Source organism: Neopsephotus bourkii, unplaced genomic scaffold (genome assembly GCF_033783945.1).
Source record: "Neopsephotus bourkii isolate Nb327-2 ecotype Australia unplaced genomic scaffold, CSIRO-AGI_Nbou_v1 NB_668, whole genome shotgun sequence".
Taxonomy (NCBI): domain Eukaryota; kingdom Metazoa; phylum Chordata; class Aves; order Psittaciformes; family Psittacidae; genus Neopsephotus; species Neopsephotus bourkii.
Window position 1 is genome coordinate 2,701,861 of NW_026901167.1, and position 22,255 is coordinate 2,724,115.

Sequence of the window (22,255 nt, forward strand, 5' to 3'; positions counted from 1 at the left end):
CCTTTAGGCACTGGAGCTGCTCTGAGGTCTCCCCTAAGGAGCCTTCTCTTCTCTAGGCTGAACCAGCCCTGCTCTCTCAGCCTGGATGAGGAATATTTCTTCCCAACTTTTCTTGTACAAAGTAACCATGCTCCCTAAACATGGAAGCTTTTCACTTTGTTTCCTATTTCTTTGAATGCCTTTTCTTCCATACTACCCCCAGGCCACAAGCAAGCTTAATATTGGGTCACTTAGTATTCCTTCTTTGTCTTTCTGTCCTTTTCAAATGACAGGAACACTTTGTGTTTCTTCCTGTGCACCAGCCTGGTTCTTTTCTGCTTCTGTTTACCACAGCACTCATTGCTGACCTGTTTCCCCCCCTCCAGAATGGACACAGATCATCACCAAGTACCTGTCAGAGCAGCTGCAGAAAATCGCAGAGTTCTATAGGCAGCTCCCAGGGCAAGGATGTGGTTCACCGTCTGGGCCAGTGCCCCAAGAGGTGGAACAAGCTTTGAAGCAGTGGGACTACAATGAAAAACTAGCTATGTTTATGTTCCAGGTGAGGCACTGAAGGGGGCTGCTGTGTGTGTAGCACAAGAAGGCTAGGGGAGGTGGTGCAAAGTGACTTATTTTTGCAGAATATTCTATTTCTGTGAATAGACTTGTAGAACTGGAGGTAGTTTTGAGCTCAGTAGTAGAAAAGGGGTAGTACAGAACTGTGCAGACTTCTAGAGTGATTTCCACTGCTAAAAAGCAAGCAGCTGCTGTTGCTCTGCCTTTCTGTCATGTTGCTTCAGCTTTTGTTTTGCTCTGTCTGTATCTGTGCGCAGGATGGCATGCTGGACCGGCATGAATTCCTGACTTGGGTCCTTGAATGTTTTGAGAAGATACGGTCAGGAGAAGATGAATTTCTGAAAATGCTCCTGCCCCTGCTGCTGCGGGTGAGAAATCTGTACTTGGTGCTGATTTCCACTGTCGTCTCTCCCCTTCGTGTCACCTAAGGCAGGATGAGCTGTTTCGCACAGAGAACACAAGGGTGTGTCCCTCTGAGCATCCTTCTTAGAATCAGAGAATCTTGGAACAGTTTGTGCTGGAAGAGGCCTTAAAGCTCCTCCAGCTCCAGCCCCTGCCATGGGCAGGGACCCCTTCCACTGGAGCAGCTTGCTCCAAGCCCCTGTGTCCAACCTGGCCTTGAGCACTGCCAGGGATGGGGCAGCCACAGCTTCTCTGGGCACCCTGTGCCAGCGCCTCAGCACCCTCACAGGGAAGAGCTTCTGCCTAAGAGCTCAGCTCAGTCTCCCCTCGGGCAGGTTCAAGCCGTTCCCCTTGCCCTGTCCCTACATCCCTTGTCCCAAGCCCCTCTCCAGCTTTCCTGCAGCCCCTTTAGGCACTGGAGCTGCTCTAAGGTCTCCCCTTCAGGAGCCTTCTCTTCTCCAGGCTGCCCCAGCCCAGCTCTCCCAGCCTGGCTCCAGAGCAGAGCTGCTCCAGCCCTCGCAGCATGTTTGTTGTGGGTTGTTTTTTTCTTTTATAATATAAATTATAATATAAAGGGCTCACCGTTTATTCCTTTCAGATATTACAAGAAAGCCTTCACAGCTCTACAGTTTGTTTGGTGTTTTTTTTTTTTTGGTGTTGTTTTGTTTTTGTTTTTTTCTTAGAAGTTAGAAAATTGCAAATTGAGTATTTTCGCCATTAAAAAAAATTACAGAGCAAGCCAACATTGCCTCACGTTTTACAGCTGCAGGCCCCCTCCCTCCACCCCCCACCCCCAGAGTCATCTCTTGGAAGCAGAATTAAACACAGTGACTTTGAAGGCAAGAGTAAAATGTTATACAGAACTAACCAGGTTAGCTCCTAAACCATCTGTTTCTGTAGATAGCACAAAATACTTCAAATGGATTCAGAACCAGGAATGTGAAATGGGTGAAGAAAAAGGATCCGTTGAGCAGTTGCTGCGCTTCAGGGGTGGCTGGGAGCCACAGAGATCCTTGCTTATGGAAGGAGACTTTTTACTCCTGCTGTCTTCTGTTTCTTTCTCCTTTATCCTGTTTCCCTGCACTGGACTTGGTAATCCCTGCCCCTGTCACAGTTACGATAGTTGGACTGGCTGTTCACCAGTACATGACAGCTGTTTCTTTTTTTCTTTCCTGTTGCAACACTTTCTAGGCAGACCTTTGGAGCTGGGTGTGGGTACATTTTGATACATGAAAGTCGTTCCCATAGAGCATTTAAAAGGCTTTTCTGATGCTTAGTAGCCAGTGGGCAATACATGATGTTTAATGAGTTCTCTGTAAAAAGGGACTGTGGTTACAAGGCAGTGCCACACAGTATTTGCTTTGGACAGTCAAGGTTTTCTCTTGTGTTGCTTGTAACAAGGATGTTTCCCACTTTGCTCTTCCCCTGCAGTACTCTGGAGAGTTTGTGCAGTCTGCATACCTGTCCAGACGCTTGGCCTACTTCTGCACCCGCAGGCTTGCTATGCAGCTGGATGGTGCTGGTGGGCACCCACCCCACATCCTGTCTGCCCAGCCAGGAAATGCTCTTCCTTCAACTCCCACCCCTCAGCCAGCTGCAGGGAATCCTCCTCCCAGCCCTTTCAGTGACTTGCTGCTGTGCCCCCAGCACCGGCCAGTGGTTTATGGGCTCAGCTGCATCCTCCAGGTAGGTTTGAGTAGTGGCTGGTGATGCTGGCATCAACAGGGAGAGTTTAGGTTGTGTGCCATCACAGAAATATCGTTATAGTCTGAGTCAGCAACTTTCTGAGTACAGAAATACCAAACCATGATTGTCTGAGGGTGGGTCTTTGCTGAGGTGTTACAGAGCTTTTGTACCAATCATCAGTGCTGTAGCAATGCCCTTGACTGACTTGCATGAGAAAAATGGGTTGGAGTAGAGCCTTTTGCTCTATTCACAGGTGCCCCAGATAGCTGGGAAAGCTTTGCTGAAGAGGGGATGAGAAAGAAAGGGTTGTTTCACCTGGAGTACGTCAGTAGCAGGTTGTTACCTCGGGAAAGAAATTATGTCAAAAATGAAGGAGTGTTTTGTAATTTTGTGAGCTCTTAAAAACAAACAGCCCCTGTCATGGGTTAAGCCCAGCCGATAACTCAGAACCACACAGCTGCCTGCTCACTTCCCATCTTCTTCCCCTAACTCACGGGGGAATGGGGAGGAGTTCAGTTGTTTGGGTTTTTTCTAGTTTGTGTGTGATAAAACATGTCTTAAATACAGAAATACTTTGTTTGGGGAGCTTTAGGAAAAATATATGAGGATACGCACCTCAAAGATGTGGCTGATTTGGGGTTTGAACACAACCTGCTGAACAAGTTGGTTAATGATGGTCTGATCTTTTTTGCTATGTCTTAGGAGGGTTCTTCTGGTAGAAAATCTACAGATCTGATCTGCAGATAGTAGATAAGGCTAAGGCAGAATAAGACCTAGAGGCCGGAATCTGGAGCTGGGTAAAGTCAGGCTGGAAACATGCATTTCTAACAGTGTACATCATTAACCTTTGCTCAGGTGTTCTCCAGATGTGGTGAATTCTTTCATTTGAGTGTTTAAAACAACCTTGGTTGTCCATTTTAATGTCTGGCTCCTTGTGAGCCAGAAACTGTAGGGGTGTATCCTTGGGATTGCTCAGTGAAGTTTTGTGTGTTCGTCTGGCTGTACAAGATCACAAAAGAATGAAAATAAATTTATGATAGTGTTGTTATTAGAATCATTACTATAATCATACTTGTGATTATTAAATAATACAGTATAAAGTGTTTGTGTTTGGTGACTCATGTTTCTTCTCACACTTTACTCTTGATAAGGGCTGTAAGCCACTAGTGTAAATGCTTCTTCTGGACCATGAGGGTTGGGGTTGTGCATTTGCCGTGTGAGTTATAGAAAATAAGTTCTGTTTAGGAGCAGCAGGGAGCTCTGCAGCCACATGTACTGAGTTTGGATAATGTGGAATTCTGGTCTTGGCTTCCTAAGCATACCAGGGCAAGAAACTCAGTGCAGCAGAAATAATATCCTTTTCTACTCTAATACGATCTTTAGCCCAAACACTTTGACAGCTTAAACACTCACCTCCACTTCCCCCCAAATACTAAATATTTATGCAGGATGATGAATGTCTGGGTGTGGGATAAAGGAGTGGTTATTTCTGTAGAAAGTACTTGAACTTCATTGGTTTTGACCTTTCAACCATACTGACTTTTCTGTCTGTTGCAGAGTATAATTTTGTGTTGCCCAAGTGCCCTTGTGTGGCATTACTCGCTGACTGATAGCAGGATAAAGACTGGCTCTCCATTGGACCACCTGCCCATAGCCCCATCCAACTTGCCCATGCCAGGAGGGAATTCAGCCTTTACACAGCAGGTGAGCAGCCTTAGAAAAGGAGGCTCTTGTTGGCCCAAGGTAATAGCTGTATCTTAGCTCTTTCAGGATTTTCTTTTCATGTTGTGTGATAAGCAGAGCTGGTTGTGCTCTCTCACTCGTAAGGAATGAATTGCTCCCATTGTGCTGTAACAAGACAGTGATGCCCCTGGAAGATGGGCAGAATCTAGCCCTGAGTAGAACTGCTGTCATGCTCTTTGTTTTCTGATAATTTTGTACCCAGTACTTGTAAAGCATCTTTTTGTGTGTTTACACAAGTGCATTGCTTCCAGGTTCGGGCAAAGCTGCGTGAGATTGAGCAGCAGATAAAGGAGCGTGGCCAGGCTGTGGAGGTTCGCTGGTCTTTCGACAAGTGCCAAGAAACCACAGCAGGTAACTTGCTTTAGGTTAAAGTTTCTTTCCCCGTGTTTCATGTGTTACCCTGAGAGACTTCCTGTCTGGCTGTTTTCTTTGGTTTTTTCCTGTGTGCTGTTGTTGGTGTTTACTGGCAGCAGTGGGTGAAACACAAATGGCTCTTTTTCTTTCCAGTGCAGAACCTTGCTCAGGTCCTTTTCCCCAGGTATAAAGAATTCCTGTTACTGGAAGCTGGAAATGTGGATCAGAGAACTATACTTTTGTATACATGCCATGTTCTGATGCTTTCCCCTAACATCAGCTGTTGACTGCTGTGAGAGTCAAGATACTAAGCTTGGTATCCTTGCCTGACTGGTACAGCCTCCCTTAGGCAGTCTCCCAAGCTTACAGAAACCGTTGCTCCCTAGTGCATAGTACCAGTTGCCAAGTACACATTTCTCTTCTCTGTTCTCTTCTAGGTTTCACTATTGGTCGTGTCTTGCACACTTTAGAAGTTCTGGACAGCCACAGCTTTGAAAGATCTGACTTCAGCAACTCTTTGGATTCCTTGTATAACAGGATATTTGGGCTGGGTCCAACCAAAGACAGTCATGAGGTGCCTTGGGACTTCGCTGCTGGGTCTGATCTTGCATGTGGCTATGTTCCTTTTTCTGTTCCATGGTCACTGTCCTGTATCTGCACAGAGCTGACCAGGCGGTGGCATTTGGATAGGAGATGCAGTCTCCATTGAAAAAGATTTTGCACAGCCTTAAGTTAGGGAGGTACTAAAGTGAGAAAGGGGGGTCCATGCTCTAGAAAGTCTGCACTAATAAATATGAGAGAATCTACACAACCATCAGAGGAGGTCTCCTGATGGAGGACATGAGTCCAGATAGCACATTAACGATAAGGACATATTATGTGTCTGAGAGAAGTGAATGCTAGCCTGGTCAAATTCTGGGCTGGCAGCTGCTTCCTGGCAGTCAGAGCTTACAGTTCAAGTTCCTTTTAGCCTATGAGGTGGCATACTTACAATGTGTAGGACCATAGTGCTAGAAATACTGTATTGGTTCCTAGCAGTGAGCTGCAGGAATGATAGTTTGCATACTCTGTATACTGCTCAAAGCTGTTTTTCACTCTGTGCTGAGATTAACACTTCATAGGTGTCCTGCCTGAAGAGATGATTTTCTGAAGCAAAGCCATCCTGAAATTTGTCAAGGGCTATGGATCACCTCATGCTGCAAAGTGGAGTCAAAGCAGAGATTTCAAAGCTTTAGCTTGACATCTGTCCTCCAGGAATGTAGTGGTCTTCTGGCTGTGCTCTACTAGAAGTAGACTCACTGTTATATCCAACCCGAGGCCTTAGGACTGCTTACCCCTTCTGCTTGGCTTAGGTTCTCACTGCAGTGCTTGTATCTCAACAGATCTCCCCTGATGACGATGCAGTGGTGGCCTTGCTGTGCGAGTGGGCTGTCAGCTATAAGCGCTCTGGGCGCCACAGGGCCATGGTTGTGGCCAAACTCCTGGAGAAGCGTCAAGCAGAGATAGAAGCTGAGGTATGCCCTTATACCTGGAAAGGTAGCAGTGGTGAGGAAAGAAGTTACCCAACTATTATTATCTACCTTGCACCAAAAAGAAAGGCTGATCAGCACCTCTTAATGCTGGTGCTGTTAATTATGGCATTTGCTCCGTCTAACTCAAAGTAGATCATAAATGAGTCTGTGGGATGGTGTGTATCCCTTTCTTGATTACATTTGAAGACAGGTGGTTGCAGTGCAGAAGTATTGGCATACTTGGAGACTGAAGTGGCTCACAGAAGCTTGTGTGGTGGCTTTCCTATAAGTGCAAGATAGGAGAAGTCTCTTGAAACTTCTTTTGGGGGTTTGTGGATAGTGACTTTCTCCTCTGGGACAGCTCACAGTACTTTTTTTCTGTTTCTCCAGAGATGTGGGGACTCTGAAGTTGTGGATGAGAAGGGCTCCATCTCCTCAGGCTCTCTCTCAGCAGCCAGCGCTCCTGTCTTTCAGGATGTCCTTATGCAATTCCTTGACACTCAAGCTCCTATGTTAAGTATGTAATAAAAACTTGTGGTCTCACGGTTTCTAGCTTTCCCTCTCCTGCAAACTTTGTGTGCTCTTCTCTTGTGTGTATGTCTTGAATTTACTTTAGTATCTTTCTGGCTTTCTCGTAATCCAGAGCATACCTTGGAGAGGGAAGGAAAGCATCCTGGAGGGCCAGGTGACAAAGATAGCGCAGAAGCACTTCTGTTAACAGAGCATTGGCTGAGAATAAAGGAGTGCAGCCTAATTTGGAATTAATTCAGGCTGAGAACTAGAGTGAGGTTTCTAACGAGTAAGTGACAAAGTGCTGGAATAGTCTCTCAATGGAAGTACTGAAACAGATTAAGGGGGACAGGATACTATCAACTCTGAATGATGCTGGTTTGTACACCCAGAAATGGCACTTCCAGGCTGAAGTCCTGTGCGTCTGGCCTGAGGGATTAACTGGAGAGCTTCTGACTTACTCAACTGCTACCTGTTGAAACTGAAATTTCTGCTTTTAGTCCCTGCTATAATCTCACAACTGTGTATCAGTCACTATGTTGAGATTTCTGGAAACATTTTCTCTAGTCCTAGGTTAGGTGGCTGCTGTTGCTTAGCATTGCAGAAGACTTCTGATAGCCCTGACTGTCTGTGCTGTCCTTTTCAGCTGATCCTGGGAAGGAAAATGAGAAGGTGGAGTTCTTTAACCTGGTGCTGCTGTTCTGTGAGTTAATCCGGCATGATGTTTTCTCTCACAACATCTACATGTGCACACTCATCTCCCGGGGTGACCTTGCTATGGATTCTCATGGGCCTCGCCCACCTTCACCGTTTGATGACCCTGCTGAGGAGCATGACAGGAAGGAGACAGAAGGAAACAGTGGCATCAAGCTAGAGGTGAAAGCACAAGCATCATGGCCTTCCTCAACATGTCATGTGTCGTGCTTGCCTGTTTTTACCAGCTTTGCAGCCTCTTTGCTGTTATCTACTGAAGGATGTACCAGTGACTCATGCTTCTCCTTTCCCCAACCTATTTCTTTATCATTTCAGTTTCAGAAGTAGAAAGCTATGTCCTGAGTGGCTGGAAAGGGCCTGCAGAATGTAAAGGGGTAGACAGGAAAATCTTGCACTGCTCAGAGCAGAGCAGGTGCTGCGTGAGGCCTGTCCATGATGTTTGCAGTGTGTTAAGCTTCAACTTGGGTTGAAGCTCCATGAGTGTGTTGGGATATTGCTGTCATTGTCCAAGTGACAGCAATATGCCAACTGTTAAATAAGTGTTGTTCCTTTAAAGTGCTGTGTTAAATAAATATTCTCAGTTTCCTGGTTCATCACCAGGTTCTAAAGCTGCTCTATTTCTTCCCAGGACACAGGTCTTTCTGAGCCCATTGACATTGACCACAACTCCAGCATGCTTTTTGATGACATGGAGAAAACAGACTTTTCGGTATGTTTCTGCATTTTCTGCCTGCTATTCAGTAAGTAGGTCCGTATGTGGTAGTCAGGGCCAGCAGGTGCCTCGCTTTTGTGTGTTTCCGCCCTGTTGTAGAGCCAGAGAAGTGACAGGGTTGTTCCGGTGTGCTGGAGGTGTCAGGGTTGTTCCAGTGTGCCCAAGGCTCTCTCCAGCCTGGCCTTGAACACTGCCAGGGATGGAGCATTTAACAGTTCTTTGGGCAACCTGTTCTAGTGGCTCACCACCCTCACAGGGAAGAACTTCTTCCTTAACTCCAACCTGACCTTGCCCTTTCTAAGGCTGCACCCATCGCCCCTTGTCCTGTCTCTGCAGTCCCTGATGAAGATCATGGCTGCAGAATGTTTTGAAGCATTTAACAATAAAAATAACTTGTGGTGTTTGAAAAATCCCCAAGTACCTTCATTCCTCTAGCCATTTCTGGCCTTCCAAGATACATGTTAGGCAGGTGTGATGTGCTGAGCTGTGGCTTTTCTGTGGTTTTCCCAGGGTCCTTGCTTGTTCTATAGAGGTGGTTCCCAAAATATGAAGTCATAGTTACTTATATCCCATTGTTTTTAACTTGGTATGCAACATGGAGCAGAAGCAGGAACGGGAATAGTGTCTTAGCACATTGCCTTGGTCATTGCCCTAAGAACTGGGTATTTCTCCAGCCCTCTCTCTTCCTGCTCCTTTTTAGGCCTGAGTAGGTGTACCTTCCTTCAGCAGTTTTCACTGTTGCATGACCATGTTCCCTAACTACCTTTTCTTGTTGTTATGTCTCCCTAGATGTTTTCTCCTCCAATGCATTGTGAATCTAAAGCCAGCCCTTCCCCTGAGAAACCAGATCCTGAAAAGGAAGCAAAACCTCTGCTGAAGGATAAGTCTGTGGAAGGAATGCTAGCATCCCTCTATGACCACCCTCGGCACATCCAGTATGCAACACACTTTCCTATTCCTCAGGTACGAGACCTGCTCATAACCCCTCCCCTGTTGCTGCCTTGTGCTCTGTTCACGATGCTGCTAGGTTTCCCTGCAGTACTGCTGTGGGTGGGTAAGGAGCACTTATGCTTTCCTGCACTGCTGCAGGAGGTGTGCTACTTAAGATGTCTCCTTGCTTATACCCAGAACAACTTCCAAGATGAAGCTTTCCTCTTCCTTTGAGAGTTGAAGATGTAAACCAAGATGAAAGCATTCAGGCTTGTAGTTGCTAATGCAGTTGCCTTTTCTGGTTCTCTAGGAGGAATCATGCAGTCATGAGTGTAACCAACGGCTAGTAGTTCTTTTTGGAGTTGGAAAGCAACGGGATGATGCTCGGCATACAATCAAGAAAATAACCAAAGACATTCTAAAAGTCTTAAACAGAAAGAGCACTGCAGAGACAGGTTAGTAAAGTCTGAGCTTCTGAAGTGGAAGCATCTTTCCAGTTGAGTTGTCTCCTTTGGGTTGCAGTGAAAGGGTTTTATATAATCTATAGTGCCTGGTAAACTCGGTCAGTCACTGAGAGTCTGGAATGGTGCTCTGTTCCCAGACATACTAACCAGCAAGTGAGATGATTGGTTTCCTGCTGACAATATCTGTTTAACTAAACCACTTTTCTTCAGTAGAGCAGTAAGTCATGTCTGTTCAGAGTGAGACCCTGGCCAAAGGTTCCTCCTTTTCAGATTTTCTTTAGTCTTCCATTTAGATGCTTGCACAAGAAGTAAAGAGGACTTTGCCTATGCATATTCAGCAAAGACTTTGGTTAAAGGTAGCATGCCATTGTGCTTGGGGCACATGCTAAGTACCTGGGATGGGAAATTCGGATAACTCTGTCAGGATCCATAGAAAGCCTCTGACTTTCATTGGCTGAGAATCTGGCTACAATTTTTTCTTTTGTCGTTTGGTCTGGGTCTTGAAAGGTAACTTGAAATGTGATAGAAAGATGATTCTTTCAAAGATATGGGGTGCTCTAACAGGGAAGTTTGGAGGCTGAACATCTCCAGTGCAGAACATCAGTCCTCAGGGAAGTAATGAATATCTAAACGGAGAGAAGGTATTTTCGCCTCCAAAGAGTACCTTCACCTGCCACTTGGGATAAATTAGATATTAACCCTACTGTCATTCTCAGGTTAGGAGTTACTTCCTCAGCAGTTTATTATTTTGAATTCAGGATAGTCCTTATCAGCCTAAGGTGTGGGACTCAGGCTTCCTGGCTATGCTGCATGGCAGGGGCTGATCTTGCTAAGGGACTGGCAGGTGCTAATGGCTGATATCTAGTCCTCCTGTGATGAGAAAGGTCACCTAATACTGTTTTCTGGTCCTCCCAACTTTGGTAGGTGGAGAGGAAGGCCAGAAGAGGAAAAAGAGCAAGCCAGAAGCATTCCCAACAGCTGAAGATATTTTTGCAAAGTTCCAGCACCTTTCTCACTTTGATCAGCACCAAGTCACATCTCAGGTATGAAATTTACGGGACCGCTGTCCTTCTTGGGCTCTGACTGTGTTCCTTCATGTTACTTAGAGCAGCTCTCTGGAGGGAAAGGGAGATGGGCCTGCTGAGTGACTTCTTCACAGGAGACTGTGTGTTTTCTTGCACTTGCAGGTATCCCGCAATGTCTTGGAACAGATCACCAGCTTTGCCTTGGGAATGTCATACCACCTGCCTCTGGTACAGCATGTGCAGTTCATATTTGACTTAATGGAGTATTCACTCAATATCAGCGGTCTCATCGACTTTGCCATCCAGGTAAGCCAGTGTCCTTAAATGCTTTCTGGGTCAGGGCTCATCAGCCTGAAAGACAGCAGATCTGTGCAGCAATAGGTTGGCTTCTGGAACTGTTGGTGACCCTCTGACCTGTGTCATGTCCTTGCAGTGCTCCTGGGCTACAGCTATGAAGGATAGGTTGTGGCAAGTAGTCTTACATGTTGTGTTCTGAGGATTATTCTTCCAGAGGTTTCAGGGTTGTCTCCAAAGGACTTGCACTGCATCTCTGTCCCTGGCTGCAGCAGGCCCTGTGCTGAGTGAGAAGGGAACTGTCTGTCTGCAGCAGCTCTCCCACCTCGCTGCCCTGAAAGGATCCTTGGCACATGGCAGTGCAGGCTGCCTTCTGGATCCTGCTAAAATCCTGTTGCTGTTTCTGCAGCCTGTGCCAGGTGTCTCTTGAAGCCTTGCCATGGTTGCTGATGGAATTAAGGCTGTTAGCCTTAAAAAAGGAGCTTGATAGAGACTTACCAGCGTAGAAGTACCAAACAAGCTTCTGGCTACTATCTGTGGCCATATCCCAGTCGCTCTCTGATACCCTAGCACTGACAGCCCAATGTCTGAGTGAGACATTGCTCAAGTATGGCACGCCAGCTGTTTCAGGGGTACATCTCTAGGCACAGAGTGCCTGCAGGTCCTATAGGCTGGTGTGGTGTGCCTGCTCCATTTCTGACCATACCTTACCCCTGTGGCTGTTGAAGGGTTTTTCTGTCATTGAGTGCAGTTGCTGAATGAACTGAGCGTGGTGGAGGCAGAACTGCTGTTGAAATCCTCCGACCTTGTTGGCAGCTACACTACCAGCTTGTGCCTGTGCATCGTGGCTGTGCTGCGACACTACCACTCCTGCCTTATATTGAACCAGGACCAGATGGCTCAAGTCTTTGAAGGGTAAGGGAATCTTCCCCTCACTGTGTGAAAGGAAGCAGTATATCTTCTGATGGCTTGTAAGGGGCAGGGATATATCTGTATCCTTCCTAAATGGCAGCAGCTTTGTGTCTGGAAGTTCAGCTCATGGAATTTGTGGGGAACAGGATATGTTGCCCACTGAGCACTGCTGCTGTGAGGTCAGGAAGATACCTGTGTAATGAGGTTACTCCTTCAGATTTTCTACTTGTGTCCCTGCAGCAGTTATTTTTGTCTCTATGCAGTCTGTGCGGGGTGGTGAAACATGGCATGAACCGCTCAGATGGCTCCTCAGCAGAGCGCTGTATCTTGGCCTATCTCTATGACCTGTATACCTCCTGCAGTCACCTCAAAAGTAAATTTGGGGAGCTCTTTAGGTGAGTATGAGCCAGGTGGGATGCAGTGGGTGCTGACCAGTGTAGAACCTTGGCTTAAGCTTTGCCTGTAATCTTGTTTGATGGGGTTGTCCTTGAGATCCTCTCAATGGGAGCTGAAGTATCAGCTGTTTCACAGGCAGTATTTACCCATGTATAATCTTAGGCTGTCAAATTGGTTTTAGTACACTGCCTGCAGTAGTCCTCTGTACCTCCACAGGTCTTTCTTTACCCCACTCCTAAAGGATAGAAGTAGAGAGGTCTGTTCCTACCAAACTGATGACTGAGCAGTGAGTGAGTGCTGTGGCTGCAGGTGCATTGTTGTTCTTTGAAAGAGTTCATCACACGTACGGAAAGGAGAAACCCCATCTCAGTCTAACTGAATTCCTAAAGGTTGTTCAGCAAGGGTTTAGAGTAAATGGCCACAGATGAAAAGGAATATCCTCTGACAGGCAGCCAGTAGGTTAGAGATGAATGAAGCAAAGGAGTGGGAAGAAGTTAATAGTTTAAGGGTGATCCCTTCCTGAGGAGTCCTGAGGACTTTGCTAGCGCTTATGCTGTTCTCCTCATTGGAATTTGTATGATCGGCTATATCAAAACTTTCCATATAACTGTTATTCAGCGTGCAGCAAGAGAAGATGGCTGCAAGTTGTTGTAGTAGGGCACAGTGATGGTGACAAGGTGATAAACTGGCAGAAGTTAAGCATAAAATAACTGCACATAGGATTGTCCTTGACCCCTTCTAAACTCTGTAGGTATGGATATCTGCTGCTGTCTGAGCTTTAACAGATACAGAATTGAGAGTATCAGAGTGTTCAGTAACAGTCAAAAATGCAAATTTAATATTAGGTACTGTTTGGAAAGCAGCAGAGATCAGATCAGAGAGCATCATTAGATCACCGTTTAAGTCATGGTACAACCGTGACTTGTGGTTTGGGACAATAGACTCCAAAAAGCTTGAAATGAAGTTAGGCCCAAAGAAGGGTGGATGTATGACCAGAGGTTTGGAAGGACTTACTTATGAGGAACTGAATCTCTTCCCCACGTAAGAGGAGATCAGGGTGAATGATAGAAGTTTGTTGATATGGAAAATAAACTGGATGTTCCTTTTTTATAATATAAGCACAGAAAGCAGTGAAGGGAAAATAACAAATGGTAGGTTCAGAACAAAAGAATAAACTTCGTCGTTCTCGTAGTTATTATGGAACTCATTCCATGTTGTGAGTGTAAAAAATTTATGGGATTAAAAAAGTGGGTGGGTAAATTTTCATAAAGATCTGTTGAGGAGAGCATTATCTTTAACTCTGAACACCTGTGAGCCCTAGATTGCAGCAGGGTGGTGAAGGATGCTGGAGCAGTATTGCCATGTGCCTGCCTTGCTCTTAAACTCTTTGGGCATCAGCTGCTCTGACACCAGGGGCTGAGCTAGGTGTTTCCCCAGTCTGAACTGTAATAGCCATTCCTATGCTACGTTCATCCAGTCCGCAGGTAACTTCCAGGTGCTTCTACAACAGAGGACCAGCTTCACTCTTCTGGCTGAGGCTTTGTTGGTACACAGTGATCTTGAGTTTCCCATGTTCTTGCCCAGGGAGGACTTGTCTTTCACAGGATTGCTTTACTTATCAGAGTTCAGTAGAAGCTTACGTTTTTGTATTCCTAATCTTTCCTGTGCTGTTTAGTGACTTCTGTTCCAAGGTGAAGAACACAATCTACTGCAATGTTGAGCCATCTGACTCCAACATGCTATGGGAACCAGAGTTCATGATTGACACTATTGAAAATCCATCTGCACATAACTTTACGTACACCAACCTGGGCAAGAGCCTCAATGAAAACCCAGCGAACCGCTACAGTTTTGTCTGTAATGCACTTATGCATGTGTGTGTGGGACACCACGACCCAGACAGGTGAGAGGCAGAATTTGCATGGTTCTATTGAGATAGTAAAATCTTTAGGTGAGGGTAAGAAAGGCAGTAGCCATTCCTTGGCTATCTTGGGGTGTGAGGAAGAAGGAGCGAAGGCTGGGGTCCCTTAGAGAGTCACTGACCCGATGGCATGCATGAGCAGCAAAGTTGACCCTCTGTTTTTCATTGTTTGTTTACCAGGGTGAACGACATTGCTATCCTGTGTGCTGAGCTAACTGGCTACTGCAAGTCTCTAAGCGCTGAGTGGCTGGGTGTGCTCAAAGCTTTGTGCTGTTCCTCCAATAATGGGACCTGTGGCTTCAATGATCTCCTCTGCAACGTTGATGCAAGTGCAAACATTCAAAAGGGGAAAAGGAATTGAAGCAGGAGCGGAGGGATCCTGTGGGAGAAGGCAGAAATGAACAAGGGATGGAGGCTTTGTCTTCTGAGGACAGGGGAAAGGCTTTTGGTGTTATACCTTTTGCAGCCTGGGCTGCTCATGTACATTGACCTGGGGTTATGGGCCCTTCTGCCCCCCAGCTCCTAGGCAAGCTGAGGAATTGCTGACAGAGGGAATGAGGCAGGGGTTGTTGTGATCACTGGCTGGTATCCTCTCTTTCAGGTCAGTGACTTATCTTTTCATGATTCCTTGGCCACCTTTGTTGCCATTCTCATCGCCCGGCAGTGCTTACTGCTGGAGGATCTGATTCGTTGTGCTGCTATCCCCTCACTCCTCAATGCTGGTAAGTGCATCCCTGCTGAAAACTGGTCTTTAATCTCAGTTCTGCCCAGTGGTTGAAGGGTACTTTGTGATCTCCACAGTTGTGAAACATGACTCCAATACTTCTTTTGTAGGATGGTACTTAAGAATTGAACTTTTTTCTGGCCTTTTGGTTCCTATCAAAAACTGGTTGTGCTGAGGTTTTTCAGTGTCTTGTTCTCTGGAGTTTTTGTGCAAGCTGAAATAAGCAGAGAGATGTAATCAGCCACACTGTCTGACCAGCGTACTTGTCTCTGAGCTCCAGTAGTACTCCTCTCACTGCTGATGTGGTTCAGCTTAGCATTTTGGATAGAGCAGCCAGCTGACCAGCTGGGCCTACAGCACCTGAGTTACTCTGCCTTTACTCTGCCTTCCTAGCTTTGCCCAGGGGTTTGCAATACTCAGACTCTGACAGGGTGAAGTTGGGAAGATGGAGCAAGCAGAATGCAGTGCATGTCATTTGGGATAATACTGATTGTTTTGATCACTTGCATGTTAATTGCTGCACAGGCTCCATATTTGTAAATACAATAAGGCTGCTGCAGCTTCTCAACTGTCTGCTTCAGGGCAGTGCACTGTGAATAGCTTTTGTATTGAGAGTCAGTGTTCAGTGCTTAAGAAATCTCAGTGGACTGTTCTGTTTGCATAGCCTGCAGTGAGCAGGACTCGGAACCAGGAGCACGCCTGACCTGCCGGATCTTACTCCATCTGTTTAAAACTCCACAGCTGAACCCATGCCAGCAGGATGGCAGTAAGTGAATGGAAGTAGAACTTTTCTTTATTGTGAAAGTACTGCGGCTCTTGCACCCCAAGAAGAGAAATACTGGTCCTATGATTAGAGATCATAACCTGCTTGCTTTCAATAAAGCAGGCAAAGCCTGATAAACTACCTTATGCAGAGAACAAAGAAGAATATCCTTCCATTTATGTCATTCCATGGTATTCAGGCATGTTGGGGGAGAGGAGGCCTTGGAGGCAGGAAACCAGCCAGTAGAGGTGGCCTTGCTGTCACTAAACCATTAGAGTAGTGATCACTTCTTTTTTTGTCTTGTGCTTTGTATAGCTTCTTAACTTGGTTCCAGAAGCTGCTATTTTACAGCACTCCCTTTTTGTCTGGAAACAGTCCAGGGATCTCTGGTTTTGGCTCCTCATCAGTATCCTGATAGCTCAGGTCTCAAAACCCAGCCTGTAATGCAGTTAGGGTAGTGTTTGAACTTGAATTCATGCCATAGGCACTGCTCCCCATTTGGCTATCATGGTTTAGTTTCATGATTGGCACTATGCTTCATGAAACTTAGTTCAATGGACCCCATGTTAAAGTTGGGAAAAGGACTTGCCTCAGGTTTCTCTGAGCTGGATTCTGGGGTACTGGCTGGCATATAATTCAGGCAGCTCTGGATTTCTCTCTTGCTGGGTATTGCCCTTCCTCATTGTCCTCTTTGCAGACAAACCCACGGTGGGAATTCGCTCTTCCTGTGACCGTCACTTACTGGCAGCTTCCCAGAACCGGATTGTGGATGGAGCGGTCTTCGCAGTGCTGAAGGCTGTCTTTGTTCTGGGTGTGTACCTGTGTTAGCCTGAACCTCTCAGAAGGTTTTTTAGGGGGTGGGAGAAAGGCACTGTATTTCATGCGTTTGGCTGTATAGAAGGCCAGAGATGTGTTTTGGTGGATATGTGGCTTGTCTGAAGCCCTTTGGTTGAGCTGTAAATGTGCTTCAAATCAGTTAGCTGCAGAGAGAGTTTTTAAAAGCTCAAGATACCTTGTGGGTCAGTCTGGGTTTAGCATTGATGGTTAAGTGACACCTGTGCTTTTCTTGCAGGAGATGCAGAACTGAAAGGCTCTGGCTTTTCCCACCTTGGAGGTGTTGATGATCTCATGGATGATGAACTGGGCGCCAGGAAGTCTGGTGGTCGGGTAGTAACTGTAGAAACAGCTAGCTTGGATATTTATGCCAAGTATGTACTAAGGAGTATATGTCAACAGGTGAGTCTGTCCCATCTCTAGATTTGTCCTTTCCCCTTCGACAGTGAGATATATCCCATATACATTGGTTTGGCAGGTATTTCTGTGAAGAAGCTTCTGCCACGTGATGGTGCAAAGGATTGCTCACTATTAGCAAAAACCAGAGGGACAAGCAGTTGTCCAGAATTGGGTGTTGAAGTATGCAGGGACTGCACATCCCCTTTGCTTTGGCAACAGCCCAGGGCTCATGTACAAGGGGAATGCTGGGAGTGGTTTGCTGAGATGTCTGCTGGAGTTAGAAGATAAGACGGTTTGTTGGAATGATAAATGGTGCCTTTCAGAATGCAGCTGAAGTGTTGCTTGCAGCTAGACTGTTAATGTATCCCTGGACGTTGCAGTGCCCTGTTTAGTTAATTAAAGGAACAACAACAAAAATCTTTTGCTTAGCCTAATCTGACAGTATCAGTGTTTCTGTTCCTCTGTGGAAAACTGACATTTGAGGAACTGAAACCTGGCTAATAAGGTACTTGGTTGCAGAATGGAGTGGCTGTTACCACTACTGTATGAAAATGGGTGTTGCAGGTTGTCCTTGGTTGCAAATTTATTCTGTCAACAGGAAAGATGCAGAATTACAATTTAAAGCCTATGTTCTGTATTACTAATGTGTAAACACAGCACATTAGTGCTGTGTTGTCCTCGTGCTTTGTGATGGTGTTGTTCATTAATTGGCTAGCTATATAGCAATGTCCCAGCCCACCAAAGAAGATTTGGAGCCACCTATTTATGAGCATAAATTCAACATACTTGGTGTTACTGACAAGTGGCTTGCAGCGTTGGCAGAAATAGATACTTGCTGGTCCCGGTCTATGTAGGAAGGACTTATAGTAGATAGGTAGAGAGTGTGTTTGTACGTGAGGGAAGAGCAGTATCAGGTATCACTATTCGTACCAACTCTTGGCAGGTCTGGTTATGTAGAAGTGCACGTTATAGTAAACAGCAGCAAGTACCACCAAATCATGCCAGAGCTGCAGGGTTCCTACAGCAGGAAAGGGCTGGTAAAATGAGGCATTTAATATTACCACCTCCAGTGTGACCAGTGGATGCTGCAGGACTCACACTATCAATTCCGGAGTGTCTGTAGCATGACTTCAACCATGGCTTGTGATTTCTGAAGCTCAGAAAATGCTGCATCACATATTCAAGTGTATATTTTGTAATAGACTTCATCATGAGGGGGTGCAGAAAAGGAGAGGATGATAGAATTAAGTTAAAGGTTTCTTAGGTGCAAATGATTGACTCAGTTGCTGCTCTGCCCTTAGGCCTGTTTAAATGAAGAAGCATAATTGTGACTGGCCTTTTGAAAAGGTTAGTTTCATAGAGCTGTGATAAACCACCATGGGAACCAAGAGGGGGGCTTAAGTCAAAGGTGCTACTTGAATCTGGCAGTTGGGATGGTGGTGTTGTCTAGTGCTTGGAGAATGTGTTCATAGTGCTCTCCTGGGAAGAGACGAATGAGCGGCCGTTTCAGTACTATAAAGCCTACAGAGGTGCCTGTTTTGTAAAGAAATACTGCAGAGAGAGGCTGGAGATCCCTCAAGGTTGAAGATGGTAGTTGATTATGCCAATAAAGTGGATTAGAGAGGAAGTCTGAATTCTTGCAGGAAGCTGACATAAAAGGTCTTCCCAAGGATATGCTTATTACGTAGGTGAGGAAGAGAAGTTTCAAGTGGTTATGATGTAGCAACACTAAAGGAAGAAATGCAGTAGGCATTGGGTATGCAATAGGTCATGTGTACTGGAAAAGTGGAGACTTCATCTGGGATGAAGCTGAAGTTCTGGGCTGTGGATTCACAAAGATATGAAACCAGAGATTTAGCCTTTTCAATCTTGGTGCTCTACTTAGTGCTTAGCATGCTGGCTGCTGCCGAGAGGGGCTGTTCCCAGCTTTCTAGGCTTAGCACCAGCACCTGTGCTTCATGAACTGGGTCCTCATCTTTTCTCCTGTAGTTGTCACTTCTCAGTGGAAGAATTCTGTGATCAGGCTTGCTCTGCAGCTGCAGAAGTGCTTGTGTAGCAGTCCTGTGTAGATTTAAATTTTATGAATTTGCTTAATTGATTTTCAATGTGAAAAAATCCTACAGTAACGAGTGCTGCAGTTAACTGTAAATTGTGTGGAAAAGCACCTACCCCGTGTTTGGTTTGGAAACTGCTGCCTTTATTTTTATTGTACATTTAGGGAGCACAAACTGGATTTGAGAGGCTGACAGTAACAGTTTTCTGTCTACCTTCTCATGATTTGGGACTGTAAGCGACTTGGGTCCAGTCTGTTGTTTCCTCATCCAGGCTTTGAGGAGTCAAGTCACTGTTTTTTTACTAAGGATGGAGTGTTTTTTCCATCACAATTTGTGAATTAAGGGGTGTACTTTTCTGTAAGATACATCCTAGTATAGTCTTAGCTGCAGCCCTGAATTTATTAACGTAGGACAGCTCCAGGGCTTTGTTGTGCAGGAAATAGACCAAATAATTAAAAGCGATCAGCTCTGATCTTTTGAGCCCAAGCAGCAGCCTGGGCATGGCAGGGACTCTGTACTGTTAAATCACACCAATATTTCATCAAAAGAAAGCAGCTACTGTGTTTCACCACTGCTGACTCGTCAAGAGTCGATGTTTCCTCTGTTGTGATTGCTGTGCTGTGCCTGATGCCTGCTGAATCAGGATAGTACAGTTCATGAAGAGAAATGATTATTAGGCATAACTGCACACTAATAAGGTTTTTATGAGTTTATGTTCCCTGCATCTCTCTGAAATTGAAAGCAGAGGCGCCAGTTTGGAGTCAGACATCAGTTTGTCTGTGCTGACTCTGTCTTCGTCTTGCAGGAGTGGGTAGGTGAGCGATGTCTGAAGTCCCTCTGTGAAGACAGCAATGACTTGCAGGATCCTGTCCTGAGCAGCACACAGGCCCAGAGGCTGATGCAGCTGATTTGTTACCCACACCGTCTGCTGGACAATGAGGAAGGGGAAAATCCTCAGCGCCAGAGGATTAAGCGCATCTTGCAGGTACAGGCTCCTGGCAGTACCTGAGTGTCCTAGTAACTGCCTGATGTACATTAGAGTGGGGTTGTCAAAAATGCAGCCCTCTGAGGGGTCTGACATTCATTATCACAGGAGCTGAAGGTGTGGGTTGAGGTAACTTGATGTGAGGTAAGGATTCATGAAGTATGCACGTGTGTGTTGCAGAATCTGGACCAGTGGACCATGAGGCAGTCTTCACTGGAGCTGCAGCTCATGATCAAGCAGACAACAAACAATGTGAGTTCCTGCTCAGAGGGACCATAGAGGGATGTGTGTTGCCAGTGTTGAAGTAGCTACTTATGAGGTGGTAAGGAGGTGGCCTAGCAAAAGTGGGAATAGGGAGAAACTAAGCTAAGAGTGTGTCAGGCCTGTAAAAGCAAAGCATGAGAGGGATGCAATGAGTCTGAGACGTGAAAAGCAGCAGACATGGGGAAGTTGGCAAACTGGGTTTATACTGAGTTGAGTTGAATTGTGCAAGCCCTGTCAGTGGGTGCTCTCAGAGCAGGACTTTGCTATCTCTTCTTTCCTATCTCCAGGAGATGAACTCCTTGTTAGAAAATATAGCCAAAGCCACCATTGAGGTATTCCAGCAGTCAGCAGAGACCAGCTCTGCTAGCTGTGCTGGCAATGGAGTCAACAATATCAGTAGCTCAGCAAGTGCTACGCCTGCCAGTAACAAATCCAAACCCATCCTCAGGTAGGTGTAGTCCCAGTATGCAGTTGCCTTGTATATAGAGAAGTCTGAATCGTATGTTGGATGGCAAACTGGTTTTCTCTCCTATGTTGTCACAGCTCCCTGGAGAGATCAGGTGTGTGGCTGGTGGCCCCCCTGATTGCCAAGCTTCCAACATCAGTGCAGGGCCATGTGCTGAAAGCTGCTGGAGAAGAACTGGAGAAAGGACAACATCTGGGGTCGTCATCCCGCAAAGAGCGGGACCGCCAGAAGCAGAAGAGGTGAGTCCTGGGGAAGGGGCAGACAATGCTTGCTGTGCTGATCCCCCAGCCTGGCAGCATAGCTCCAGCTCTGTTCTCTCTGCAGCATGTCCCTCCTAAGCCAGCAGCCATTTCTGTCACTGGTGCTAACATGCTTGAAAGGACAAGATGAGCAGCGGGAAGGCCTCCTCACCTCTCTATACAGCCAGGTTCAGCAGGTCGGTGTCTTGATTCTCCCCTTGCATCCCTTAAGGGCTTGCTCCTCCAGCAAGGCTGTTGGGCACATCCTCAGGATGTTGTCTGTCTGATGACATGCTTGACACTGCAAAGGTCTTAGCCTGGTTGGTATGGGGTGCTTGAGCTGGCCATCTCTGTCACTGGACAGTGGGCAGCACAAACAGCTCCTTATAAACTTGAGCATGCAGTTTGTGAGCCCTGTCCTCTCTTGTACATTTCATAGATAGTAACGAATTGGCGGGAAGATCAGTACCAAGATGACTGCAAAGCCAAGCAGCTGATGCACGAGGCCCTCAAGCTACGGCTGAATTTGGTGAGCAGTTGCACCAAACCGTATGGGATGAAGAGTTGCTTGCTTCTGTTATTTCTTTGGAGCAGGCACGTGCTAGAGGGGGGGATATATGTTCTGAGGCAAGGAAGTAGGAGAGGCACTCGTGCTGCTTCTGGACCTTGAGCTCTGAGTGGGATTGGGTGCATGGAAAAACTCTTTTGCTGTATTTTGCCAGGATGAAATCCACAGCCTTGGCCTCTGTTTTGATGTGCCTTCCCATTTCAATGCTTTTGCATTCCACAGCACTACTACTTGCATCTGAGGTTTGTCCTGCTGACTTCAGTCTGGTTCAGCTCTCAGCAGGAATTGTTGTAGTACAGGAGTTGCTCTGGTTTAAGATCCTTTCACGCTTCTAAATTGTAGTATTTCTTCATGGTCTGCTTGTGACTAAATTACTTTTCTCTGCCAGGTGGGAGGAATGTTTGACACAGTTCAACGCAGTACACAGCAGACAACTGAATGGGCTGTGCTTCTCCTGGACATCATCAGCAGTGGCACTGTGGACATGCAGTCAAACAAGTAACTTTCTGTCTGACTTCTGATCCGTACACTTCTCAAACGAGGCAGTTGTTAGCGTGGCCCCTTTTCTCATATGAGCTAGCTGTCTCTAGATTATTTGTCAGAAGTACTGTGACAACTAAAAGAGACTTCAGAGTAATAGCAGGCAAATTTGGATTTCGGGTGGCACAGAGGTAAGGAGGGGAAAGCTGGTTTTTTGGAGAAGCTGAAGTAGATAGACAGGAGACCAGTCTTAATCTGTGATACTGCACTTGACTCAAGTGTGAACACCCTGTGGTGAACAAGCAAAAGGAGGATCAGTGTGGTATGTTAGTCTGAAGAGTGCTTGGCAC

At 46.1% G+C, this 22,255-nt stretch overlaps 1 protein-coding gene across 1 annotated transcript in view; it reads left to right on the forward strand.

The window, feature by feature from the left end:
- MED12 (mediator complex subunit 12) overlaps positions 1-22,255 on the forward strand; it is a 36,428-nt gene that overhangs the window by 4,398 nt on the left and 9,775 nt on the right. Inside the window, exons 5-33 of the mRNA XM_061353301.1 lie at positions 366-541; positions 813-923; positions 2,389-2,643; positions 4,201-4,347; positions 4,638-4,737; positions 5,178-5,314; positions 6,123-6,254; positions 6,642-6,768; positions 7,408-7,637; positions 8,104-8,184; positions 8,977-9,150; positions 9,428-9,572; positions 10,506-10,624; positions 10,769-10,912; positions 11,652-11,815; positions 12,076-12,207; positions 13,884-14,111; positions 14,310-14,454; positions 14,731-14,851; positions 15,518-15,619; positions 16,314-16,427; positions 16,689-16,852; positions 19,709-19,888; positions 20,069-20,140; positions 20,440-20,600; positions 20,696-20,857; positions 20,943-21,054; positions 21,297-21,386; positions 21,814-21,923. Of these exons, the coding sequence (XP_061209285.1) occupies positions 366-541; positions 813-923; positions 2,389-2,643; positions 4,201-4,347; positions 4,638-4,737; positions 5,178-5,314; positions 6,123-6,254; positions 6,642-6,768; positions 7,408-7,637; positions 8,104-8,184; positions 8,977-9,150; positions 9,428-9,572; positions 10,506-10,624; positions 10,769-10,912; positions 11,652-11,815; positions 12,076-12,207; positions 13,884-14,111; positions 14,310-14,454; positions 14,731-14,851; positions 15,518-15,619; positions 16,314-16,427; positions 16,689-16,852; positions 19,709-19,888; positions 20,069-20,140; positions 20,440-20,600; positions 20,696-20,857; positions 20,943-21,054; positions 21,297-21,386; positions 21,814-21,923 (4,135 nt within the window). The remainder of the gene's footprint in view (positions 1-365; positions 542-812; positions 924-2,388; positions 2,644-4,200; positions 4,348-4,637; positions 4,738-5,177; positions 5,315-6,122; positions 6,255-6,641; positions 6,769-7,407; positions 7,638-8,103; positions 8,185-8,976; positions 9,151-9,427; positions 9,573-10,505; positions 10,625-10,768; positions 10,913-11,651; positions 11,816-12,075; positions 12,208-13,883; positions 14,112-14,309; positions 14,455-14,730; positions 14,852-15,517; positions 15,620-16,313; positions 16,428-16,688; positions 16,853-19,708; positions 19,889-20,068; positions 20,141-20,439; positions 20,601-20,695; positions 20,858-20,942; positions 21,055-21,296; positions 21,387-21,813; positions 21,924-22,255) is intronic.